Source organism: Paralichthys olivaceus, chromosome 8 (assembly GCF_024713975.1).
Source record: "Paralichthys olivaceus isolate ysfri-2021 chromosome 8, ASM2471397v2, whole genome shotgun sequence".
In the NCBI taxonomy this organism is placed as follows: Eukaryota; Metazoa; Chordata; class Actinopteri; order Pleuronectiformes; family Paralichthyidae; genus Paralichthys; species Paralichthys olivaceus.
Window position 1 is genome coordinate 16,350,796 of NC_091100.1, and position 25,303 is coordinate 16,376,098.

At 40.0% G+C, this 25,303-nt stretch overlaps 2 protein-coding genes across 3 annotated transcripts in view; one reads left to right on the top strand and one right to left on the bottom strand.

Moving 5' to 3' along the window:
- The window catches only part of prkcaa (protein kinase C, alpha, a), a 131,213-nt gene that overhangs the window by 101,155 nt on the left and 4,755 nt on the right, over positions 1-25,303 (top strand). For both annotated transcript variants that reach the window (XM_020084251.2, XM_020084253.2), the window contains 3 exons: positions 13,171-13,251; positions 14,181-14,288; positions 18,327-18,467. In XM_020084251.2, coding sequence (XP_019939810.2) covers positions 13,171-13,251; positions 14,181-14,288; positions 18,327-18,467 — 330 coding nt within the window. The remainder of the gene's footprint in view (positions 1-13,170; positions 13,252-14,180; positions 14,289-18,326; positions 18,468-25,303) is intronic.
- Positions 4,947-10,448, bottom strand: LOC138411228 (uncharacterized). The gene is made up of 22 exons (XM_069530690.1): positions 10,097-10,448; positions 9,899-9,970; positions 9,594-9,677; positions 9,405-9,482; positions 9,184-9,267; positions 8,990-9,073; positions 8,781-8,885; positions 8,596-8,673; positions 8,380-8,463; positions 8,194-8,277; positions 7,962-8,066; positions 7,762-7,839; positions 7,577-7,660; positions 7,390-7,473; positions 7,180-7,284; positions 6,797-6,901; positions 6,575-6,679; positions 6,330-6,434; positions 6,105-6,209; positions 5,893-6,000; positions 5,628-5,753; positions 4,947-5,509 (listed from the first exon to the last, which is right to left on the bottom strand). The coding sequence occupies exons 1-22, from the start codon at positions 10,305-10,307 to the stop codon at positions 5,196-5,198; spliced, it is 2,388 nt and encodes a 795-aa protein (XP_069386791.1). The 5' UTR covers positions 10,308-10,448; the 3' UTR covers positions 4,947-5,195.

Here is a 25,303-nt window from a genome sequence, read left to right on the forward strand (position 1 = left end):
CAATGGTAAAACAATGGATTTGCGGTAGTTGGGTAATACTGGGTAATATTTCACGCAAGAAAAATGCACAAGAAAAACAATGATATGTACTGTATGCAAGAATTCAGTTTGAGGGGTGGTACTAATGTTGCCAATCACAACTAAAGTGCAATGCAGTGATAGCAAACATCACTTCCATACTGGTTCAGTAGCATATAGCTGTTAGAAAATTATATATATTATATACTTTGAGTTGGGTCTTGGATCAGCCGATATGCAAGTTCCAGGTATCTGTATCACTATGGGGAAAAGTGGTATTGGAACATCTGTGGTTTATTCATGGCGGCAGGGTGGGGGAGCACCTGCCACTCCGATTAAGCAAAGCTCTCATGCAATGTTGTGCATATGTGTGTTTATATGAGCTGCTATGGGAGGTCACGTCTGCAACATAGCTGCGTTGGTGGATGAGATGAGAGGGTCTCAGACATGTGACAGAACACACACACTCGCAATGGCACACAGTTTTCACTTTGTTTACTCTGACCTATATAACCAGTCATTGGAAGCTCCTGTCTGGGAGGAATACTCAAACTAATGTGAATTTACACCTCACTGAGAAAGAAGGGAGCAAATAAAAAAAGGAGGCTAATACGATTTTAGAAAAAGAGCAGAGTCTGATATGTGTGTTTGGTCACTGAAGGAAGGAACAAAAATAAAAGCCTAATGATGACTCTCTGCAGCTTTTCTGGAGAGCATTAGAGATTTGCTTGTGCCCAAACTGTGCGCTTGCACTCAGATGTCCTGCACTCCAGCCTCAGCTTGTCTTTTCACACTCAGGCTTCTTCTGTGGACGTGTGACGTGTCTGCTTCTGGATTTCTTCTCTGCTCTCGTATTTTTCTTCTGCGCTTGGATCTTTTTTGCAACAAAATCGTCTAATTTCCCGAAGCTGTAAAATGCCAGGTGTAGTGTTGAGGAATGAAACCATCCTGCCCTCTTGTAGATACCTTATGAAGATATGACTCCTGCAGGGGACATGTTTAACGCAAGAAACAGGCCAGTGACTTCATACTTTTTGTAGTTGCTTTATTCAGCTCTACTCAGGATCTTTTATTTTTCAGCTCCATGATGATCTGCTGGACTCCTGCTCCATGATGTTGTTCTTCTAATAAACTTTTAAGAGGGAAGGCTAGTCTTTCACAACCAGCATCAACATTTATCTATTTTTTATGTGCTCCATTGCAAGGAGAAAGACCTAACTAAGTTCTCACAGTCTCATAACTTTGGAGGTAGTTTGCTCCTTTATAATCAGATCAGACCCAATTATTTTGCTTCAGGCGACAAGATTACGAACTATTCTTATAGGATGCAGAGGAGTACCGTAGTTCTAGTCATGTTGCTGAATGACTTATTCCTCAGAAAGTTTCAGGACTAGGAATAGCAATAACCTGAGTGATCACAGACCTGCCATCTGGACACATCTCACATGCAGTGGTAGCTTCATTTTTACACTCTTTAAACACCAACTACTGAGCACTCAAACCAATGTTTCCAGACCGGAGCTATAAGTAGTCTCACAAAATCACCTCATCTGCGGGTTAGAGACGTGAGTGAGAAGAAGTCAGGGGGGAAGGAGGAGGTGAAAAAGAGGAAGTGAGAAGGAAGCAGCAAATGAGACAGTGATACTGAAGGCACGAGTTTTAATGAAGCAGGCATGCAAACTATATAATGCCAGTGTATCTCCTCTCCTATATTGCTATTTTTAATGAACATCATTATAGCATATACCAGTGTGCTACTGTAAATATATAGATGTCTCTGCCACATCTGTATTTATTTTGACCATTCTGTCTGTAAAGAATCATAATCATATGAAAAGGTGTTTATCTACTGTGCTGCTTGCATTGTAGGATTTTCACGTAACCCCCAACGCTGCTCATTAGTGTCATTAGTGAATGAAACCAACCACAGAATATACTGTACTGAGAAATGCTTTTAAAAAACAGACCACTGAGGCATGGCCTGATGCCCACTGTATCTGCTCCACAGCACACACATTCCTCAGAGGAATCTGATAACAACAGCAAGGCGGATATTCAAGTTGCAGCCTGGAACAGTGATGGTTGTTAGGGCGGTGTTTTGCTTGTTTTATTTTTAAATATCTTTTTTAATATCTTTTTCCATATGGAGGATGAGGGTTATAGGAGCACTGGTTAGTGCTTGTGCTGGCTCGTGTGTGTGTGCAGTGAGGAGAGTAGCCTTGAATAGCTTGCAGTCTGATCCAGAACTGTCATGAAGCATTAGATCTAATGGGAGAGAGATGTCTGCAGAAGTGCCCATGCACATGCACACAGGCAAAGACACACATTAAAATACACATGCACGCATGCACGCACGCACACACATAGACACACACATAGACACACACATAGACACACACACACATAGACAGGTACCAAATAAACACTCAGATACTCACACAGGCAAAAGACTATGTGATTATGTGACTGAACAATGGTATTATATTGCAAAGATATTCAGAATCATACATTTATTTACTTACATGTAAACATACACATACATTTGTACAGCAGGATTTAACAGAGCTCCAGTGGCCAGAGGCTTTCATACAATAAAGTAAAGAACAGCATGAGAGCAGGGAATGTTAGGCGCAGGTCACACTGGTCTATTTTCCGTCCAACCTGCTAGAACAAAGTAACACATCATGTATTTATCAGCCTCATGCAAACAACAAAGCAAACAAACATCCTGGTGCATAATGAATAAGTAGTTGAACGTCCTGACTTAACGTGCGAGCTGAGAGCACAAAGGTCAGCGTGCCTGTAACTGTAAATGTCCACTGGGGTTATTGCAGACAGGCGATGGGTGGCAAGGGCAGCACAGTGCTCTGCAGGATGGCCTGAAACTGATCCAAACAGTTGCTTTTTGCTGGACTACAATTGTCCTTTGTGCCTTTTTCTACCTCTTTCTCTTATTTTGCCCCTCACTGTCTCTGAATCTGACAAGTTCGAACTCCCTCTTTATCCTTCTTTACTTTATCCACAAGAAGCAATGATGACGAAGACATTAAACAGCTGTGACATATAGTTCAACAGTAATTATAAATAAATGAATATGGAATGGAATGTAAAAAAATTATAATTTAGGCAAAACAAAGAAGTCGCTGCCCTGTCCTCTACTAGCCACAACTAGTAAATTTAATTTGCTGTGGAGTAGCTGCAAGACCTATTGTTGTGTGCTACAAAGTTAGTAATTTTGCCTTGTACACCATCTAGATTTAATATGCTAGCATGATATCATACGCTAATATACAAAATAAAAAACAGCACTCCCCTCAACATCAGCTGCATTTTCTAAGTCATAGAATGAAGCACAAATAAATAGTCTAAATTAGATAATTCACTTTAACCTGCAGGTGGCACTAAGTACAAATTGGCATGACATCACTAGTCATTAGACTCATTCACATTAAATTTGTAAAAGCCATATTCACAAATCACAGTTAGCCTAATAGGGCTATCTGTAAAGTGTTTCCTAATGGAAGCATGCATTAACAATGTAAATAGAAGTGGGCCGAACACGAAGCCCTGAGGAACCATCCACTAGAAAATCGAAATGTTAGAGCAGAACCTCATGCAAATGTCTCCAACATTTGTTGTTTCAGTGTGGAGCACAGCAGCGGACCTGATCAAGTGGTCAGCCGATAAACCAACAAACCTACAAAACCCAAAACTCCTTGCTATCGTAAAATAGGTGCAGTTACAGTTACCGTATACATAGAATTGGATGTGATCCTGATGAAGGAAGTATTTGTAGCTTTTTAAATATATTTGTAAAATCTGAGAATAATCATTTCAATTTTAACTAATAATTTTGATTCATATTATTATTAACATTATATATAATATTTATATCATTATTCTCTTCCTCTTTCCCCTCTCTCTCCCTCTCTGTTTTTATTCCCATGACACAAACCGACATGGCGCTGCAGATCTCCTTGCTGTATTGACCTGATGTGTCTACATGCTTCACAGGCTTAAATTCCTTATTGTACATTTTGCAAGAGAGACTGAGGAGTCAGTTCTGAGTGACAGTGCAACAAATATCCACATCAGGTCTTCGATGACGCTCCAGCTAAACAATATCCTTGTTCACTCTGCCAGGGTAAAACGTTATCTTCTAAGAAAACAAGTAGAGTATCATCAAAGATAGGTTACATCTAAACAACTCACTGCTGTTGTCTTAGCATGCTGTTTTGCATTATATCAGATATGAAACATTTTAAAACTTTATTTTCATCTATGTTTTTTCCCCAGAAAGATTATTCTGCTTTCAGTTCACTAGGACAAGGATTTCTTTAAGGAATTAGGTATCCTTTCTCATACATATTAGAATATTTCAACAGAGGCAGTGACGAGTGCACATTTGAATCGGTTGGTAGCTGTTGAGTCAGAGTGAAGGTCGACATGATTCTCGCAGGAAGGAGGATCTAAACAGGACAGCTCAGAGATTTCACACAAAGGGTTCTCCCACCATGGGGTCTTTGACCCACGAGCTAATTAAAAACATCGAGCCATGATGAGGGAATGGGGCTTTTCCCTACTGCACCTTCCTGCCTCCTTAAAAGAACTGAGGAAAGCTGAGGATTAAGTGTAAGCATGTCTCACCCTCTCTATGTTCGATTTCATGTGAAGAAATCAGGATGCAAAGCCTGAAACATTCTTTTCTCATGCATGTGCTTGTCATTTTAACATTAGGCTGTCACTCTGCGATACAACCTGATTCTCATTCCCTTAAATGCTGATATGATCTGTAGGCGCTTATGCACGTTCACTAAAAGAACAATACGTGAGCTGCATGTTAAACAGATCTGAACACTTGTCAGGATTTGTATGTTTTATGAAGAATAACTCAGCAAAATACTGATGAAACACTGTGGGCCAATGAATGACTTCATAATTAATTGGATTTTAATGGAGAATAAAAAAAGATATACACAACTGAATAACATCTTGACTGCAAATACCCCAACCACAAACAGTTCAGAAAGAAATAACTAGAAACATCAGTTACTCAAATAACTTAGCACAGTTTAAAATAGTGTAATTTGTTGCACAAATACACAGAAACACAATATATGTTATCTTTCCTTGATTTAGTTGATTATGTGCAATTCGTTCAGTTTGCATGAGTAAAGTTACAGAATGGTTTTGGGCACGTCGCTGGGCATACTGTAGAGCAGAACACCAGTGAAGGTGCAGAGGTTGCGATCGCTGTCTGCCCAGACCCAGGACCTGGCTTCCATGTGCACGTCAACCTGGTCTCCTTTCTGAAGAAGCAGCACGACTCCGTTAGATCCGTTATCTGTGACGTCGGACGCAGTTGGGTGTTCCGCAATGCCCACAACAGCCTCGCCGTTCTTGTACAGCAGCAAAAAGCCGGGGTTTCCTCCGTTAGCATGAGAGTAGAGGGTGAAGTGGTAAACTCCATTGACCGGTGCAGTGAAGACTCCTGTACGGGAAGTTTGAAGGAGGAAGGTTATTTTTATTTGTTGTTGAACAAAAGCCATTTCCCAGGTATTATGTTTTATTATGTAGATTAAATCAGCAAGCAGATACGTGGACATTACCTGTTGTGGGATTATAGCTGTCACCAATGTTAGTGATGACTTTCTTGTAAACGAGAGTGGTCTCAGTGTTAAATGGCCCAATGTGCATTTGATTCTCTTCCAAAGCAGCTGAGAAAGCCACCTTATCTGTTAAAAAATTTTGCATTCATACATTCAGTCCTTATGTTGCCTTAGAGAGAAAGTAGAGAACAAGCACATTAAAGGCACAAAAAAGAGCTCATCTACATATTTTTAAAGTCAAATGATGGTGTGTAAATGTTTTTACCTCTGGACACTGACGTCTTCACCTCTTCCACTGCTGCAGCTGTTTGTTCAACCTTATTCTCCAGCTCCTCTTGCACAGTTTGACTTGTCTCCAGTTTGGCCTCCAGCTCTATAGTAATCACAATAAAATCCCTCTGAGCTCATCTACATGATGAACAAACTAAAAGGAAACATCCATATACAGTTTAAATACAGTCTGAATGACACACTTGCCTTGATCAGCTTTTTTAAGCGCCTCCATTTCATCCTCTGTTTTTTCCAGCTTTGTTTTCATGTCTTGGCCCAAAATCTCGGCAGCATTCAGTCTAGCATCTAACTCTGTGGAACAAAGAAAAGCATGAATTCTGGATTTTGTAAATTACTTCACATTTATAGTAAAATGACTGCCTAGAGGGTACATTTAAATAAAGAGTCACCATTGAATATCTATATTGTTACCTTTATTCATTCTCTCCAGTGCCTCCACTTTAGTTTCAGTGACTCCAAGGCGTGTGTTCATTTCCGTAGCCAGGCCCTCGCTGGCTGCTAATCTGGACATGAACTCTAGTGGAAGATAAAATAAAAAAGATTATGCATGAATTCAGTTCTCATTTAAATCAGAGAAAAGATCAGATGGACTATACAGTAGTGTGTCGATCACCATAATAACCCCCCTCCTCATTCATAATTGCATGTCAGGGTACCTTGATCAGCTGTCTCCAGAGCTTTCATCTCCCTCTCTGTGTCTTCAGTCTTGATCTTCAGCTCTTCACTCAGGCTCTCAGTGAGTCCCAGTCTGGCTGCCAGCTCTGTTAGAAATAGATGAGGATTCATTATTTAGGCAAATATTATGTCGATTAATGCAACGAGCAAAATGTGGGTAATGTGCAGCATCAGTGCTACAGGGAATTCTTCATTCTCTTCACCTTGATCAGCTGTAGTAAGTGCCTGCACTTGTTCCAGTCCATTTTCAAGGCTGAGATTCAGCTCCCTAGTCAGACTCTCACTGGCTGTCAACCTGCTATTCAGTCCTTGGGTTTAAGGCAAGGCAGGTTTATTTGTACAGCACATTTTAACAACAAGGCAAGTGCTTTACATCAAGGGAGTATGAGGTGAATATTTTCATCCCTTTGACACAAACAATTTTAACAAAGAAGTGGATTAAAATTGTAGTTTGAAATTCTCAAACATAACAAAACATCAAGATCATGTAAAATTTAGGGATAACCCTGCAAATGGTTCACATATGAATATTTTATTCTCCAACCAAAGAAGAGTTTCTACCGAGTGCTGGAACCTCTTTGTTTACCTTGATCAACAGCCTTCAGCCCGTTCACCTCAGTTTCTGTGACTCCCAGCCGGGCAGCCAACTCTTCCTCCAGACTCTCACTGCTCTCCAGTCTGGTCTCGAACTCTAGAAGATAAATCTGGATTTCAGCCAGTCCTGAGTCTTCTGGTGATAAATCGATCACTTATTAACTTGCTAATGCAGTAATCTCTTCTTCATGTGTTAATGCACCTTTAACTTCCATCTGTAACTGTGCCACCAGGGCTCGTTGTGTCTCTGCCTGGACATCGCTGGTGTTCAGTCTGGCTTCTAGCTCTGCTCATTACATAGAGGAATAAAACAAAATATCAATCTATGAATCTTATTACCGCAAAACATATCTTGAACAGAGTTATGCAAAACAAAACTGTGTTTTTACCATCATCAATGGTCTGCAGTGCCTTCACATCTGTGTCCACGTCTCCAAACTTATTTCCCAGCTCTGTCAGTCTGATGTTCAACTCTATTCAATTAAAACGGGTACATGAATGTGGCATGGATTTCCAGTAAGTGAAATGTGAATTACAACATGAGAGGAAATCTATATTACTAGTCATTTTTTACCTTTACTTGCCTTCTGGAGTTGTTCCACTCGTTCACTTTGTCCCTCCAAGTCACTGGCGTCCAGTCTGGCCTCCAGTTCTTCTCAGTGAGGTTGGAAGGACGGATAGAATAATTTGAATAAATAAAAAAGAAAACAACACACAACCAAATATTTTTGCACAGTGTCAGATCGTTTAATTTCTTTCTCTTCCATTCTTTACCTTGATCCACAGTCTTCAGAACCTCAACCTTTGTCTCGGTGTCTTTAAGTCGAATGTTCAGCTGCTCCTCAAGACTCTCACTGGACTCCAGTCTGGACTCAAACTCTGACATTCAAAATGACAGATATTAACTTTTATTTTCATAATCATTAGCCTGACGTCTTCCAATTGTTAAATAATGTCTTCATAATGTGATGGCACTGAATGATAATCTGAACCCCAGTTAATCTACCTGAGATTTCAGTCTGTAACTGTGCCACCAGGGCTCCTTGTGTCTCTGCCTCGACATCAGCAGTGTTCAGTCTGGCCTCCAATTCTGCTCAGCGTGAACAAAACATAAAACATTTTATCACACAAATAATCCAAAGAAAACTACTTTTTATTTTAATGATGCACATTTACATGTTGTACCATTTACCTTGATCAGCTGTCTGCAGAGCGTTCACCACTGCATCTGTGTCTCCAAGTTTAGTTGTCAGCTCCGTCAGTCTGCTGTCCAGCTCTGTTTGTTAAAAGCAAGGTCCTAAATACTGCTCAAATTCAACCATTCAGTTAAATATATATCTTGAGGTGAGATTAGATGAGATTAGGATAAGATTCTTTACTGGCCATTAATAACTGACTTGTTGATTACCTTTACTTTCATTCTGGAGCTGTGCCACTCGTTCAATTTGTCCCTCCAAATCACTGGCGTTCAGTCTGGCCTCCAGTTCTTCTCAGTGAGGTTGGTAGAAAGAATAGAACAATTCAAATCAACAAACAGCCAAATATTTTTGCACAGTGTCAGACCATTTATTTTCTTTCTCTTCCATTCTTTACCTTGATCCACAGTCTTCAGAACCTCGACCTTTGTCTCAGTGTCTTTAAGTCGAATGTTCAGCTGCTCCTCAAGACTCTCACTGGACTCCAGTCTGGACTCAAACTCTAACATTCAAAATCAAGAGAATCAAGTTGATCAATCTTTAGCCTGTAGTCTTCTACTTCAAGCATCCCCTCACACTGATATATCACTACCCCTGTTAATCTACCTGTAATTGAAATCTGTAACTGTGCCACCAAGGCTCCTTGCGTCTCTGCCTCGACATCAGCAGCGTTCAGTCTGGTCTCCAAATCTGCACATTTCATCGTGGAAAAAAACATGACACACACACACACACACAGATAATTCCACAAATACAATTTTTTTTCTTTATCAGAAAGGGAAAAAAAATCCATAATTTACCTTGATCAGCCGCCTGCAGAGTCTTCACTACTGCATCTGTGTCTCCAAGTTTATTTGTCAGCTCTGTCAGTCTGGTGTTCATCTCTATTTGTTAAAAAAGAGGTTGTAAATGCTTCATGACCTCAACCACTCAGTTCAATAAATACTGTATCATGAGGTGAGATTAGATGAGATGAGGCCACACTTTACTGGACACTAATAACCAACGTTTGTTGCAATACCTCTACTGTCTTTTTGGAGAGTGTCCACTCGTTTTCTTTGTCCATCTAAATTATAGGCGTTCAGTCTGGCCTCCAGCTCTGCGTGTGGAGAATGAGAAGAAGGTGTTAATAGTAAACAAAGGAATGTAAACGAAGAAGTAAAACATACTGTAGGTTGATAGAATAAATATGTGTGTAAATGTACATTACCTGTGTACTGTCGCACAACTTGCTCTACCTGCTTCCTCTGCTCCTCCTCCTGCATCTCACTGAGTCTCAGCCTGGCTTCATGGTCTTTTGTACATCATGGAAATAAAGTAATATCAAACAAATATACACACATCACGTAATACACACCTCTCCAGAAATTCAGGATTCAGACTAGACTATAAATGAATGACTATAACTATACATTATTGTATTATTGATAAGCAGATGAAACATTACATAGTTATTGTACATGTTCATGATACATGATTTTTGAGGGTTTTCACTTCAGTTTGATCCAAATGTACCTGTGAATCCTTTCTTCAGTGCATCCAACTGGCTCCAGATTTCGTCAAGCTGGCTGTCATCGCCTGTCTTGTCTGTACAGTCAATTACACAAAAATAAAATAATGCAGTATGAGAGAACGTGAGATGTTCAATTCCATTCCATTTGCTAAAAAAGAAATAGGAGGCAGCAGGTAAATGCTACATCCTCCTGCACATACCCTGCACTTTCTGAAGTTGCACCATTTGCTCTTTGGTCTGTCGCAGCTCATTTCTCTGATCGTCCAAAAGAACCTTCATCTCTCTGAGCAGAGCGAAGGTGTCTGCCTCAGCATGCTCATCTTGACTACCTTTGGTGGCAATGAACCTCTGCCCCAGGACGTTAGCCTCAGACAGGTAGCAGCCGAGCAGGACGAGAAAAACAACCCTCATCCTTGTGGTCTGTGGAGCTGTGACGCCTGACGGGGTCTGCAGGAGCCACTTTTAAGCACCAGGAGGCTGTGTGAAAGGTTATGCAAGGTCTGCATGTTGTTTACATGTAGGTGACCATCTAAAGTGCGAAGTTCATGAAACATGTCCATCAGGGTCAGGGACAGTGGATAGAAAGATAAGAAAAATAATTACATGACTGCCCTGTAAATGTCATTTTTCATAAGCATCTAAAACGTCCAATAGATTCACACTGTCAGCATTTCTTATTGATAATGCAGATTGCATTTCTTAGATATTCAGCTTTAACGTTTCACCCCCAAATATTATCGCAGCGGGGTACTATTACTTCGTTACTGCACTTTAGTACATTTTTCATCTATCTGTGCTTTACTTAAAGAGATTTATCTATAGGTACTTTTTGCTCTGAATATATCATCACATCTCTGCATTTCATATTCTTACATAATCAAATTGTTGTATTGTTCATAATTTTAAAAGTTATCAATAACGGGAGGGGAATTGGTCCAGTGATCCAATCAGAGCAGGCAGGTAACATTAGACTTCGCCTCCTGCAGCAGTAGCTGCAGCACTGGTGGAGTAGAAACACATAAATAGATTCTGCCATGAAAAAATATTATAATGGCAGTGTTTGTATTATTTCTTTCATTGAACAGAATATGCAATAGGCACATTTGATGTGGTTGATCATTGCATTAGGAATTACTTTCAGCGAGTACTTTTACCTTTAATAATTTTAAGTATTTTTAAAAGCAATAACTTTCTTATTTAAAAAGAACTACTAATTTGTTAGCAATTGTGGTCATATTTTGACATGTCATAAACAGGCTTTAATTGTATTATAAATCTATATATATATACCATCATATTATAAATACCAATTTAACTTTGAATATGATTGTAAGGATTTTTCAATAAGATACGAACAGCTGATTGATGAGTTCAGGCCTTACTGATGTCACAGTCGATATTTTGACACAGTAAATATTGTTACATATATATATGCTGTGGGTATATAATAGTTCAAGTTATATTTATCTAGCTTTTTCCAGAGGAAAACAATAATGTACCTACACAGCCTGTGACCTTAAATGTGTACAATATAAATCCTTTCTGCTCCTTTGAATCTCATAGCTACAGAGACATTAAGAGTGTACATGCACGCAGGTTTGTGCACATGCTTGCCTTTGTGCATGAGGGTTAACACGTGAATGTAGTACGAAACCAGCCGGCTCCCATCATCCCTGAGGACGGCATCAGGACATCATAGCGGAGAGCTGGAGGTGTGTTTGTGCGACTGTTGTGTGTTTTCAGTGCGTATGTGGACTCCCATTGGGGAATCACAGAGGTTGGGCGTCAGGCTGCAGAGGTTATAGTGTGATACAGGTCAAATCTGCATTCACACACACATAAGCACAACGGTGTTTGTTTGTGTATCTGAATGAGTGTTTGGCTCTTCATAAGCAGTATGTGTGTGTGTGTGTGTGTGTGTGTGTGTGTGTGTGTGTGAGAGAGAGATCTAAACATATGTGCTTTATGTAATGTTAGACTGTATAGGCAGTGCACATGACTCAGCCTGACCTTGGCCAATGTCAGATGAACCCACAGGAAATCTTTGTAAAGTGCTTTGAGATGATTTATGTTGTGATGTGGCACAATAAAAATAAAATTAAACTGATTCTTCATAGCTGAAACAGGCTCCATGGGAAACCCAGTCGAGATTCATACACTCATTCTTTGTCCGTATCTCTTTTTTCTTTTTATCTGTCATTGTAGTTGGAGATAATAGAGAACATTCTTGCTATTAAATTGCCCCAAATATCACTAAAAATGGGAACTCTTGTGTAAAAAATACCATTGAGGAAGTTTAGTTGACTATCTCATCCTAATTCTAATTAAATATTAAAAGGCACTATTAAGATGTATGACCTTTTCTAAAACCATTTCACCCAGATCAATAATAATTTTGTCAAGTCAAAAATGAAACATTACCATTTTAATCGTGAAGAATGAATCAGAAACTGCGCCACAGCATTAGGACAAAAGGATTTTAACTCAATGTGAAGATAGCCTCTCCAAAAGTGCAAGCCAGTAACAGTTTTTAGCTGCAGCCTCATCTTTCTATGAGCTGGTTTTTAGCTCTGAGGAGCTTGTGTCTCATAAATGGTTAAACTCTTCTCTGTGTTTTGTTGTCTGCTTTTGCACACTCACAGCGAATGCTCTCTTCCTGTCAGAAGTTGTGAGCTTCCCGTGGTCTTTGCTCAGTCGTGGCAAGTGTGTTGTTGCAGGTGTTTTCAAAATGGAGACGATTCAGGGGTCACAGCTGTGGTCACGACTTTGCTTTACACTTTGCTTGGATTTACACTGAATCAAATCATTGTATGAAGAGAAGTCTGTGCTCTTTTCAAGCATTAATCAGGATTATCGATGCTGCTGTTAAGCCTCATATATTTGTGTTTGTTGGCTTCTAAAGCTTAAAGGTTTTTCTTGCTTGCTCACTCATTTGCAACCTAGAAAAATTGAAAATTTAAGAAATTTATATTTTGAAAATTCACTGTATCAATCACTCTGACAGGTGACAGAAGGATTGATGACAGCCCATTCTCTAATTCCCCTGGTTTAATCATAGATACAGGAAAGATATTTGATCAGAAATGATGAAATATCAATAGATGAATTCTTCGTTTCAATATTTTGCTGTACGTCTCAAATCAGAGTCAAAGCTTCAATGACAAATGAACATATCCTACTTTTTGGAGAGGATTGGATTTTGGATATTTTTCATTTGTAGAATTATTTAATCGAGGTGAATTTCTGATCTTATTTTTTCTTACTTCCCACACAGATCATTGCATATCAACCATATGGACGCTCTGTTGACTGGTGGGCATACGGAGTGCTGCTCTACGAAATGCTTGCAGGACAGGTGAGTGGTGTATAAACGCACACACACACACACACACACACACACACACACACACACACACACACAGACTCTCACTTATATACATACATACTATTACTCACTGTTATAATACATTACCTTACCCATTACCCCAACCTTAACCATCACAACTAAATGCCTTTTCCTAATTCTAACTCTAAACCAACTCTTTATGGTCTATAACTCGAACTGTCACTAAATATGTACCACAAACAAAACCAAAATATTGTCTCTAACCCTAAAACCAAGTCTTAACCCTCAAACAGCAGTGTCAAGACATGGCCACTTCAATATCTGTCTCGGTGACACCCCACCACAGATTATGCAACACACTGTGTACAGTAAAACAGGGTCAAAGTTTAAAATAACTCACATATGTGCTGTGAATGGAGGAGAGAAAGTGTGTATATGTGTCAATGTTTGTTAATAGAGCTGGTGGGAAGGTCTTGAGGAAACACCACCTGAGTACACGGGGGGATAATGTGGGTGTGAGCAATCTGTGCACAACCATGTTTTCGTGTAAAGCTGTCGCATAATCTGTGGTGAGCAATTACATAGGAAGCACCGCTGTGTGTGTGTGTGTGTGTGTGTGTGTGTGTGTGTGTGTGTGTGTGTGTGTGAGTGTATGTGTGGGACTTGTAAGTATTAACAGTTGAAGGGATTTGTAAAAGTTTGAATGTGTCACCACTAAACAGAGGCAGCCGACTCACCAATCATGGAGCTGCCTACATGCATTGTTGGAGCAGATTAAACATATTCATACTTTGCATCAAATAACTGTCTTTGCATCAGACAATTCCTTTTTGTCTTGCCACTGGGAGGCCCACTTGTTTATCTGTGGATATGACATGGGGTTCTGCCAGTGGACATGAGTCATCATTATGTTATTATATATATTTCCCCTCCCCTAGCCTCCATTCGATGGCGAGGATGAAGATGAGTTGTTCCAATCTATAATGGAGCACAACGTGTCATACCCCAAGTCCATGTCCAAAGAAGCTGTCTCCATCTGCAAAGGGGTGAGTGGATGATGTCATTCTCCATCAGTATTTGTGGTCAAGCAAAAACGTAAATGTATGTCAATCGATTCAATTTTCATAAAAGACTTTGTACGTGCTGGCATAGTGATTTTGGTTTTCAGTTTCAGAAAGTGATTTAGAAAAAATGCACTTACACAGTCTGATATGAAACCTGCCTCTTCCGTCTATTCTCCTGTTTAACTGGGACCATTTTCTTTGCAAATCCTGTAAATCAGCTTTTTAAGCTCTGTGTCTTTCACGCGCCTCACTGGAGCCCAAATAGCACAACTTCTCATCAGAGGGCTACAAGCCCTTCCCGCTACTTCAGTTTTAGGGAGGGCTGCATCACAGGCTGCAGGAAGCTTCCTGCTGTCAGATTTCAGATACGAGAAGTCTGGCACATGCTGTAAGAACAAAGTGTGGACCCTTTTTTAAATAGTGTCTGGAAAGTTACATTTCACTCATTTATTCTGCTTTTTATATTTGCAATATTAAAATACTAAAGGGAAACCTATTTATTCTTCTAAAATTCTCCTCACAAACACAACAAGCTTGGTGCTTTAAAGGTTTATTCCAAATGCCTAATTTTGTATTTTTTAAACTTTTTGTTCCATAAGTATATGCGAATATTTCAGCTACATGATAAATACGAATGTATAATGTAGTAGATATATTGTATTTTGACTGTTAAAACTGTCTGTTAAGTAAAGGACATCTGTCTATGTTCTTTGGGAGGTTAAAAAGCAGATGTGTAATTTGTTCTAGCAACTGACCACCACAATATATTACAGAAAATAATCTTTGACATTGACCAAATGGTCGTGTTGTATTGAAGTTACAGAAAACGTTGACTTCAACATTGACTTTTTACTAATAAATAATTGACATTTAGCTTGGGAGCAGAAAACAGAAAGATACAATAACACCTGAGGGTATATCAGGGCCAATTTAGCATTTTGAATAGAAAGAACTATTCATTATAAATTCTTATAGAATTTGCTCCTCTCTTTTCCCTTGTTTTTAAAAAAATACAATGTCAGTATTGATATTCCAGTATTATAGCAGTTATGCTAACATTGACTGCAGTTTTAATTAAACTACTTCTAAGGCATTTTACCACAAATATATCCTCTGCTTGTTTGACCTTCATTGACACTTTACATGTACCACTCAGAGGGCACAAAGAAACATGCTCATCCTCTGGGGAGCTGATGGACATTAAATATGAATGAATTTTGGCAGATGTAGTTACTAACAACAAGAGGGTCACCTTTGGATGATTTGGTCATTAAATTCTGAGAGTTATTTTAGACACATTTGTCACTTCAGTTGCAACAGAACTACAGGTTCCATTCCCATGCTTTTTACTGTTGGACGCTTGAAGATAAGACCTATAGTAAAGACATGTAGAGGCTGACTATATAGAAAGCAGGTTTACCCTGCTATACTTGGAGGAAACAGCACACACGTTTGTGTGTGTATATATAAGGAAGTTCATAGTGAAAATAGCAGTTTTATTCTGTCCAGAGGCAGCGCAAAGCCAATGAGCTGTGAAATAATTCGCTTTGTCTCCCTGTCCCTTCCTCAACTTGTTTCTGTACGTGCCCCTTCTTCCTTTCCTCTTTACTTCTCTTAGCTGTGTGTGTCCCTGTGTGTCCCTGTGTGTTTGTTTGCATGTGTGTTTGTTTGTGTGTTTTCCTTGGTCTGGGTTGAAGTCCTTGTCTCAACCCATGTTTGGCATAGCTCCAGCACTTCCCCTTAATGGATACATAGTGCTTGTCAATAGCCTGACCCACAAATGATAGAGAGAGAGAGAGAGAGAGAGAAGAAAAAAGAAAACAGGAGATAGTTTGACAAAGATAAAAAAGGGAGATAGAAACATGAGGAAAATAAAGAGCAAGGAATGTATCTTGAAAACTGATGCTAATACAGAGAAGGACGTAACTGAGGAAAACAGAAACAGTGAGAAGGAGACAAACTATATAAAATTGCTGTAATAGGCAGGTGGAGTTTTATTGTGCAATAGCTGCAATTGTTCCTATAAAGTCTCTTTCCTATGTCGGCCCATATATCCTGTACAGTTCATTATATTTCAAATAGGTCACAGATGTAGCTACACATTCATCTCAGTAATGGGATGTTACCAAGGGGTCATCCATTTTAATGTTGTTGTATTTCATAATGACAACTGGAAGAAAATGAACTTGAGGCAGGTTTGTATAAAAAGCTTTTTTCTCGGGATACACCATTCGTTTACCCTTGAGTACTGACATAAAGAAAAGTAAAAGCATACAGGTAAAACATGGTATAATTCATGTCCTGTTTGACGTCTTCATCTATCCCAATTGAGTCATAGGTTTTTGTTTTATTGTCCCCAAAGGTAAAAATGTAGCCTATTTATCTTTTGCTTCAAGATATATGATCGTGGTGAACTGAACCACACAGTTGTATGTGACCAGACTCCCTGCTGACTTAAACCTCTTTTACACCAAAATTAGTGGGTATACACAGGTTTTTTCATACGCACGTAAACCTGCTAAAAAGGGAAATTGACTCCTGTCACATTATTAGCAGAGGAGTTAGCCTTTATGTGTCATGGTTAACCACTGTTGCATCTTGCACCATATGAAGAAAGAATCACTATTGTATTTTCTTCCCAAAATATAAAAAACAATGATGCAATGCCGGAAAAGGTGCAGCATCTAGACTGTCAAAATAAAGAGGTAGAAGAAGACGAAATAAGCACTTTCACCCAGATGTCGTATCTACCTAAAAATATATATTTTAAAAATAACAACAGGACTTGATTGTTGGCAGTCCAGCAGTCAGTCACTTTCAGGACATTTGAAGGTGTGAGGTGAGTCACTTTAAAGGTGACAGCCTGTGTGTTTGCAGCAGGAGGCTTTCTTAGCGTCAGTGACACTCCTGCGAACAGACAGAAAGCTGCAAATGACTTTTTCTTCCTTGTCAACAACTGTGTGAATTACTCTGCCAGCTCGATTTACTCTGTTAGTTCAGATGTGGCCCAGCCCATTGCTTTTATGTCGAAGGGCTTGCATCAAGAAAACTGGCCTCTGTGACTAGTATATGTGTGGTACAGTAAAAAATTTAAATGGCCCTCAATGGCTTCAATTTCAATACCTCCACCAAGGCCCAACAGTCCCCTTAAATTCAATCCAACTGTCCCACACTCAAAGATATCAGTCCGATGAATATGCCTGATGAAGTGAGAAAAATTCTCACTTCATCTCATATATATATATATATCCATATATTCCAGGTCAACTGCAACAAACAGATTTTTAACCTATTATTTGGATAATTACATTAAAGTAATGTCAGTGAGCTCCGTCTTATTTTAACCAGGACTGATTTTGTTGTTGGTTATTTTTCCTGTGGGTACATTTTTTTGTCTTACATTTTGACCAAGTGCAGATTGTGTCCTCATGTTGTCTATGGTGCAACTGGAAGTGGCAGCAGTTCTCTAAAGGCAGAACAAGCAGAGGGAGAGTGGAGGAAAAAAACAGTTATGTCACTTTTTTCCAGACCCATCTGTTAATTTGTCATTTACTGACCTAGATAAGAGGTGGAGTCACATAAGGAAACACATCAGAGAAAGAACAGAGAAGTAGGAGGAAACAATGTGAGATCCAAACCCTAAACCTTTAAACATACAGCCCCTCCGGACATTCTCCGGAGGCTTAAAAAGTGCTGAATGTCCAAACAGGCTGATGTGAGAACACAGCAGGAGATCCTCCACGGGATTCACTGCAAGCAAGTTAGTGTGTTAATGATGTTTCTAACACGTAAAAGATGCAAAAAAACAAAAGAAAACAAATATATCAGCGGTGCCAAACACGCAGAAGACACAGAGGGTGCAGCACCACCCCTCACCTGAATCCTCTGGAGATTTATTTAATTTGAACCCATCTGAGTGGAGAGTCTCCACTAAATGTAAAGTTAATGATCTTGATACGAGTGGAATCATCTCTGTCTTCTCTTGTAACTCCATGTCCCTGTCTCTCTTACTGTGAGCAGCTGATGACCAAGCACCCGTCCAAGCGTCTGGGCTGCAGCAATGAGGCAGAGCGGGACATCAGAGAGCATGCCTTCTTCAGACGCATCGACTGGGAACGCCTCCAGAACCGGGAGATACAGCCGCCCTTCAAGCCCAAAGTGGTAAGTCCTGTGAATAATCCTGCTCAGGGTCTAATTTAATCTTAACAGTCTAATTAATTGTGACAATTACTCTAATTACCAAGGTTAAGATGATTGGTGGCATCTCTCACATGGGTTTAGCCTTCATTAAAATAAGGCCACATTTGCCATCACACTATGTCTCGATCAAAAAGACAATGTTGTTCCTCCACAGTTTTCCCTCAAACACAACACAACATTAAATGCAGTTCCATCCAAACATAGTACACATAGAGAGGACAAGTGAACACATGCAACCTTCTGAAGTGCACACATGTAAACAAACAAGAACAGATGGATGGGGTCATCTGTTGAAGACAAATCTGTTATGGCAAGACATATTCTGCTGTGCAATCTTCTCCCTCTGGGACTCTTAGTTCTTGGCTGTTTGTTTGACAACTTGTTCCTCAGCCTTCAGTCAGATTTTTAAGAGTACACACACAAACAGGGAAAGGCACTAGTTACAACTTATTGTAATGCACCATTTTTTTTTTACCCGTAGCAGCTGAATTATTTTGCAACTACCAGATTTTTGAAGATACCACAGGTGATGAAAGGTTAAACAAGTTTCTCACGGTTTTCACTCAAATGAAACTAAACAGGGGGTGCAGAACATCAAGTCATTTCTACAACCTTCTCAACCTTTCATGCAGCTTATCACAGAACAGACTGGTTGAGAAGCAAAGGTCACCCTGATACTGGGTTAACTACCAGGATGTATTGTTGGCATGTCAGGGGAATTCACAAGATAACTAGTACAGATTTGTTTTGGAAACATCCCTTCCAAATGTTTTTTAATTCTTGACATTGACCTGGGGACATTAAAAAGGATACGCAAGGAACAGAGCAAGCACTTGGCTGATATTGCCATAAAGAGTGGCTGACACAGCCGGGAGCGGAATGTTAAGAGAAGAGAAGAGAAGGTTTGTGTGCGATTAGTGTTGTCGAAATCTTTTTATGGAGTCTGGAAAAAAATAAAAATGTGGGCATAGGCTATATATGGCATGTGTTATGTGGACCATAAGTAATTTCAAAGCCATTCATCTTTATGTATAATTAATGTAACTTTCATTAATTATGAATGTTCCTTTGAATTTACACATGATTATCTAGAGCACAGATATACACATGCTTTCACCTTGTCTTTATAAGATTCTGTCAGACACACAGACTCTGACGTGTTTATCTGACATCCTTTTTTAAAAAAGAAAACAAAAACACAAGGCAATATAGATAAAGTAGGTCACTTTGTGTGTGCGGGTTACATATTCATTTTAAATATTGTAGTTCTTCTTCTGTTTCAACCTTCAAGGGCTCCAGTTCCATTAATAAGGTGAATCCTGGCCTTTGTGTTCATGTAGTCTCCCGCTGAGTGGGCGTGCTGGATATCCTGGAAATGCTGTGTGTGCTTTGTGTGTGTATGTGTGACTAAATATATGTGTGTGTGTGTGTGTGTGTGTGTGTTTGTGTGGGAAGGTTAAAGAAAGTGAAGGTTACCAGTAAAAAGCAGGGGAGGAAGATTTCCTTGCATGTACTCCTCATCTTTGTGTCCATCTGCTGCGATCGATATCAGGGGAAAGCTTGTGTGTTTCACTCTGACATTGCTGGGATGTGGATGCATGCAAACATGCATGTGTTTTGCACAGTGCATGCTTGCAGGGCTCAGGCTGTATGGTGCAGATAAAGGTGAAAGATGAGAGTGGTGGAAAAAATGTAACAAAAGACACTATTTAATGCCCCTGGTTACCACTGTAACCTATTATGATCCATCATGTCCATCTCACTATACCATGTAACACAGTACTGTTTCTGAGGCCCTCATTATACAACTCCCTCTCACCCCTCACCAGGTCTAACCCTGCATCTCTAATCCACCCCCTCCTCCTCCCTTTCTCCGTGTGCATCTATCCCCGCTCAATCTCACTTCATCCACCTGTGACAGCTGTGGAATTGCAATCAATATACCGGCTGCACCCAGCTGAGAGATTCAAATCATCTGTAGCAATTGGACCGGAGCTTCAGACAGCGAGGTCTGAGTTAGTGTTGATCCATATTATTGTGTGGGGCTCTTTCGCTGCTTGGCTGCCTACTGCAGGTAACACAAAGCATGTAATCCAAAACTGGCCAGTGTTTGTATGAACTTTAATTTCTTGGGAGCAACAATACACGGATACCCACATGTGGATGATAGTCTTCATGGCTGACAGGACCAGGGAGGTAAAAAAAAAGTAGGTCAAATAGAAAGAAGCTGTTTGATAGTGAATGAAGGAGGGGTGGAGGCAGGGCCAGAAGAAAGAGTGGGAAGACTTAGTCACCACACTGAAGTCTTGGAAAATTGTCCAAGGAAGGGATGCGCATGCCTGTTGGGATACACGCACACACACACACACAGAGAAAATGATGGCAATATGTGAGTCAATGTAGCTGTAAGAAAATGAGAGGCACAGTCTGTTGCTGCTTGACTAAGCATGTCTGCCTTTCCTCCTTTGGCCTTCGGGACATAAGAGGAAGAGTTTTCAGTTTGTTTGCATATTTCTTTCTTTATTTCCTAACTTACTCTTACTCTGAAAATGTAGTCCTGAATGAAACTTGCATCTGTTTAGACACTGCAGAAGCTGATAAATGTAAAAGTTGTTTAATGGTAAATGTTCCACTGCTGCTCATGGAAGGTCCCGGTTACATCGGTAGCTTTCTGCTCCAATAACTAATGGGTTCAGCTGTGCTTTGTGATTTTGTTGTATTACGTATTCATGAAATAAAGCAGTGAAAACGATAGGGGATACGTTTCCCTACAGGGCAGCATTTCAGAAAAACTCAACCCTGAATAAAACCTCTTTCTGTTAAATTCCATAAAATAACACCTACAATATGTTCAAATTACTTAAATCTAAGAATTCAAAGAAACAAAGCACAAAGGTTAAATTGACGATATAGATGGAGAGCTTCCCATGCCAGGGGCTTCTGGAGGAGCGAGGTATAGACACAGAGAGAGAGGGAGAGCATCTTGGCACAACTCTTCATGGAGGCAGGCACTCATTTATCATCCTAAGTAGCTGAGTGTTCTTTTAATATGCTTGACTGCAGAGGTGTGCATGTCTGTGTGTGTGCGGAGAGGGAGGGAGAGATTAAAGATGAGAGAATTTAGGTCATAAACCCATGTAGCACACTGTCACTGTGTATGGGAGGATGTATCAACAGCATAATAGATGCGGTCTCATCCCATAAGGGTTGGCAGGATGACACAATGAGAAACAGCAGATGTACCACTAGCTCATTTCTTTTTCAAAAGGGCAAGTTTGTGTCCTGAAAAAAAAAAAAATCACAAAATGCAGTGAAGCAGATTTTCATAAGATCATAGTTCAGAACCTAATTTTGCCGTTTTGTTCTCGCCGAGCTTATCTTTTGAGCTTCGTTTATCTTGTGGGAACAGCTCTTAGGAAACGGTTTCGAGACTATTCATCATCCTTAATTTGCAGCGTGAGGCTCATTCACACAGAATAAAGCTCCATGAGAAGTAAAGAGAAATAAAAAGACATGGACGAGAATAGATGTTTTCCAAAAATTCAACTCAATCATTTCAGCAGCTGAGGCTTTGTCCTGCACATTCTTTGGAGTTTCCCTGAAGATTGATCTGGATACAGACAGTCTGGTGCTGGCGATTGTTGGTGGAAGTTAAAGTGAAAAATAGTTGAGCGACAGATGGTCAGTGATAGAATAGAAGACTGGTAGACAGAGAGACATAGCGGTTGAAGGATCCTGGCAATTACCCATCAGGTATCTGCTGTGTGGGAAAGATAGAGCGCATTCAGATGAGTGCACACAGAGCCACATTCACTCCTCTGCCTTGAGGTGTGCGTCCTGCCCTCTATCCGCTCTGACAGGGAGGTAGTGGCTTGAAGCAAACGTCACCTGTCAGAGGCAACAGTCATAGGAGGACATTTGAAAAACATAAAAAAAAAAAAAAAACACACACCTTAGAAACGTCTGCGTCTCAGCATTTTAATGTTGTGTTCACTTGTATTAGATCACCTGACATGTTCTATGTGACCTCACAGTGAATTGATGATAATTAGAAATGATTGGAGCAGATTGAAGTAAAGGAAGCATAATGTAAATGGATGGTAAATGGAATGTATTCTTGTCCTGCTTCTCTAGTCTTAGTGTCTAAGTGTTGTACATTATAAGTCACATTCACCCATTCACACACACACACACACAAACATTCCTTTTTTCCCCTATCACCCACCTTTCATACAGCCATCAGGTGCAATTTGGAGTTCAGTATCTTGCCCGAGGACAAATTGCAAATAAGAAGTTCTTGAGGGCAAACCACCAACCTTCTGATTAGTGGACCACCCTCTCTCCCTACTGAGTGAATGCGGTCTTTGTAATATTTCTTACCACCCAGAAAAGAGACAAATGCTTTGTGTCTGTCTACTAGGTTATTTCTTTCAAAAGTGGTCATGAGTAAAGCAGAAGTCAGAGGATTCCAAACAGCTTTGCTCAGAGCAGTTTTACTTTTGAAAACATAAACATACAAAGAACATACAGCTATTCAATTTTTAATTCAATTAGAATTCATTTTATATATATAGCGCCAAAGCACAACATATATTACCTCAGGTCAGTTTTACTTAGTTAGAGACCTGACAATATTATAAGAAATCCAACAGTTGCCTTGGAGACTGGCTGAGCTTGGCAGGTATTGCAAAGCATGTAGGTGATTGTACACGCAGGCAAAAACAGGTACGATAACAAATGTTTCAAATAAAAAAGGGTGAAAACCAACCCACAGAAGTGAGTGGTGAGCTGGCAGCGTCATGGTGAAAGAAGCAGACCTTATATAGCTTCTATACCGCAGCAGGTTGTTGAGTCAATTAGATGATGAAGCTCAGATGAATTGGCAGGAAATCAGGAACAGGTCATTCATCTAGAAAGGCATCTCTCTCTCATAATACACTATCTAACAATTTCTTTTAACTAAAGAAGAATATTCAAGTAATCTCTCACCATTAAAACTAGAAACTAATTGATCTACCAGCATTGTCTTTCTAGGCAGTATTTTAGTTTTCAATGTGCATTGATGTCATGTTATTCTGATGTCATGTTCGGTGAAATGTTGCCTTTGCAGTCACAACAACCCTTCGAGTCTAATGCACCGATGTTTATTTCTATGACAACAGTGCCAAAAGTGTTATGGGGCCATCATGCTTCCTTTCTCTTCAAGCCCTGTGTTAGAGGCCGGCAGCATTTGGCTTCACGGCTTCACTGATCCTCTCTGCCAGCTGCAGAACAGTATCTCCTTAGGGAACATGAATGCCTATCAACGGCTGCAGCGGGTCCCGGAATATGGGTGCACAAGTGTATCTGGGTGCATGATCGTGTGTGTTTGTGAATGCATGCATCTGTGTAGGTGAGCCCAGTGCGTAGGTGGACTAGCTGATGAGGATATAGTAAGAGGATGTATGCATCCATCACTCTGTCTCTAATACGCTCCCTCTCTTAGGTTTTAATGGTTCCCAACCCCACAACCCAATCAGACAATAGGAACTAACAATTATCAGTGTCTAAACTTTGATGTGTGATATCAGAACAGAAGTAAGTGACAGGTGAACATGGAGCCCAAAGTTTAAAGAATAGTGCTGGTGAAGAAATCATCTAGTTTTTTTTTACCTTTAAGAATCTTGAGATTACCAAGGGCCATTTGCATTTGTGTGTTCACTTGTTAGCAGATCATCTACAAGCTAAACCTAAGAAAGACATGTATTTAAGAAAATGGAAAGGGATTAAAAAGTGGCTTCTGTCTTCTGATTTCACGAGCCTCATTTTCAGACCATGTGCAGCTCATTGTTGACTGACTTGGTCGCACTTAGACAGATTTACAAAGAACAACACAATACAAACTGAGCACAGGAATGAGAAGACATACTGTATGTGCATTATAAACAGTTTTACTTATGGAGGAACATAGTTCAAATAGTGATTATTGCAGGTGTATTTTTACTAACTCCTTCTAACATATCATTTTCATGATAGAAGCTGCTGCAGTTATAAGTGTCAAGTATGATTTTTTTTTCAGTGCAGCAACAAAATGAGATGCACGCCCACATCCCTGAACAAGCACATGACCTTCCTTTGCTGTGAAATTCTCTGGAGTGCTAACTCCTCCGCCATGTGACATGATCCGTATCTGTGTCTTTGATTTAATTTGATTATCTCCTCATCAAAGAAACATGAAAACACTTTTGATGCCTCGTCTTAAATGCTGACTGGTTGACTCTCTCTGTATGAACAAACCAATTAACCCTTTCGTCACCTTGGTGCACCTCGCTTTCTTACCCAACGTATCATTTAATTCTCCTGGCAGTTAAGTAGATTTGACACTTAGGGGGAAAATGCGCATAGGAACGTGCACATCATATCTGAGCCAAGATGAAAGAGCTGGAGATTATGAGAGCAGTGCAAACACAGTGTTTCTCATTGCAGAGGTCCTGACGCCATTTCCTTTCATGGAGTTAAACCTCGGCCTTTGCACAGCTGTGACAATGTTAATTTAGTCACCAGAAGGCTGCAGAGCGATTCAGATGAATGAAGATGTAGAGCATGTAATCTGATGTTGTCAGAGGGAAAAGTGGGGGATCAGGTGTGAAATGTTTTGATGTCAGCCAGGGGACAGGAGGAAGAAGCATTTTAATTTGTTGACAGGTTGAAGTGGGACAACACACATATGCTGCCTGTTTGTCCACGTTTGTCCAGTTGTGTGATTTTATTTGCTTTAATGAGTGAGGTGATGACCATGTGAGCAGCTGATGTTGTTT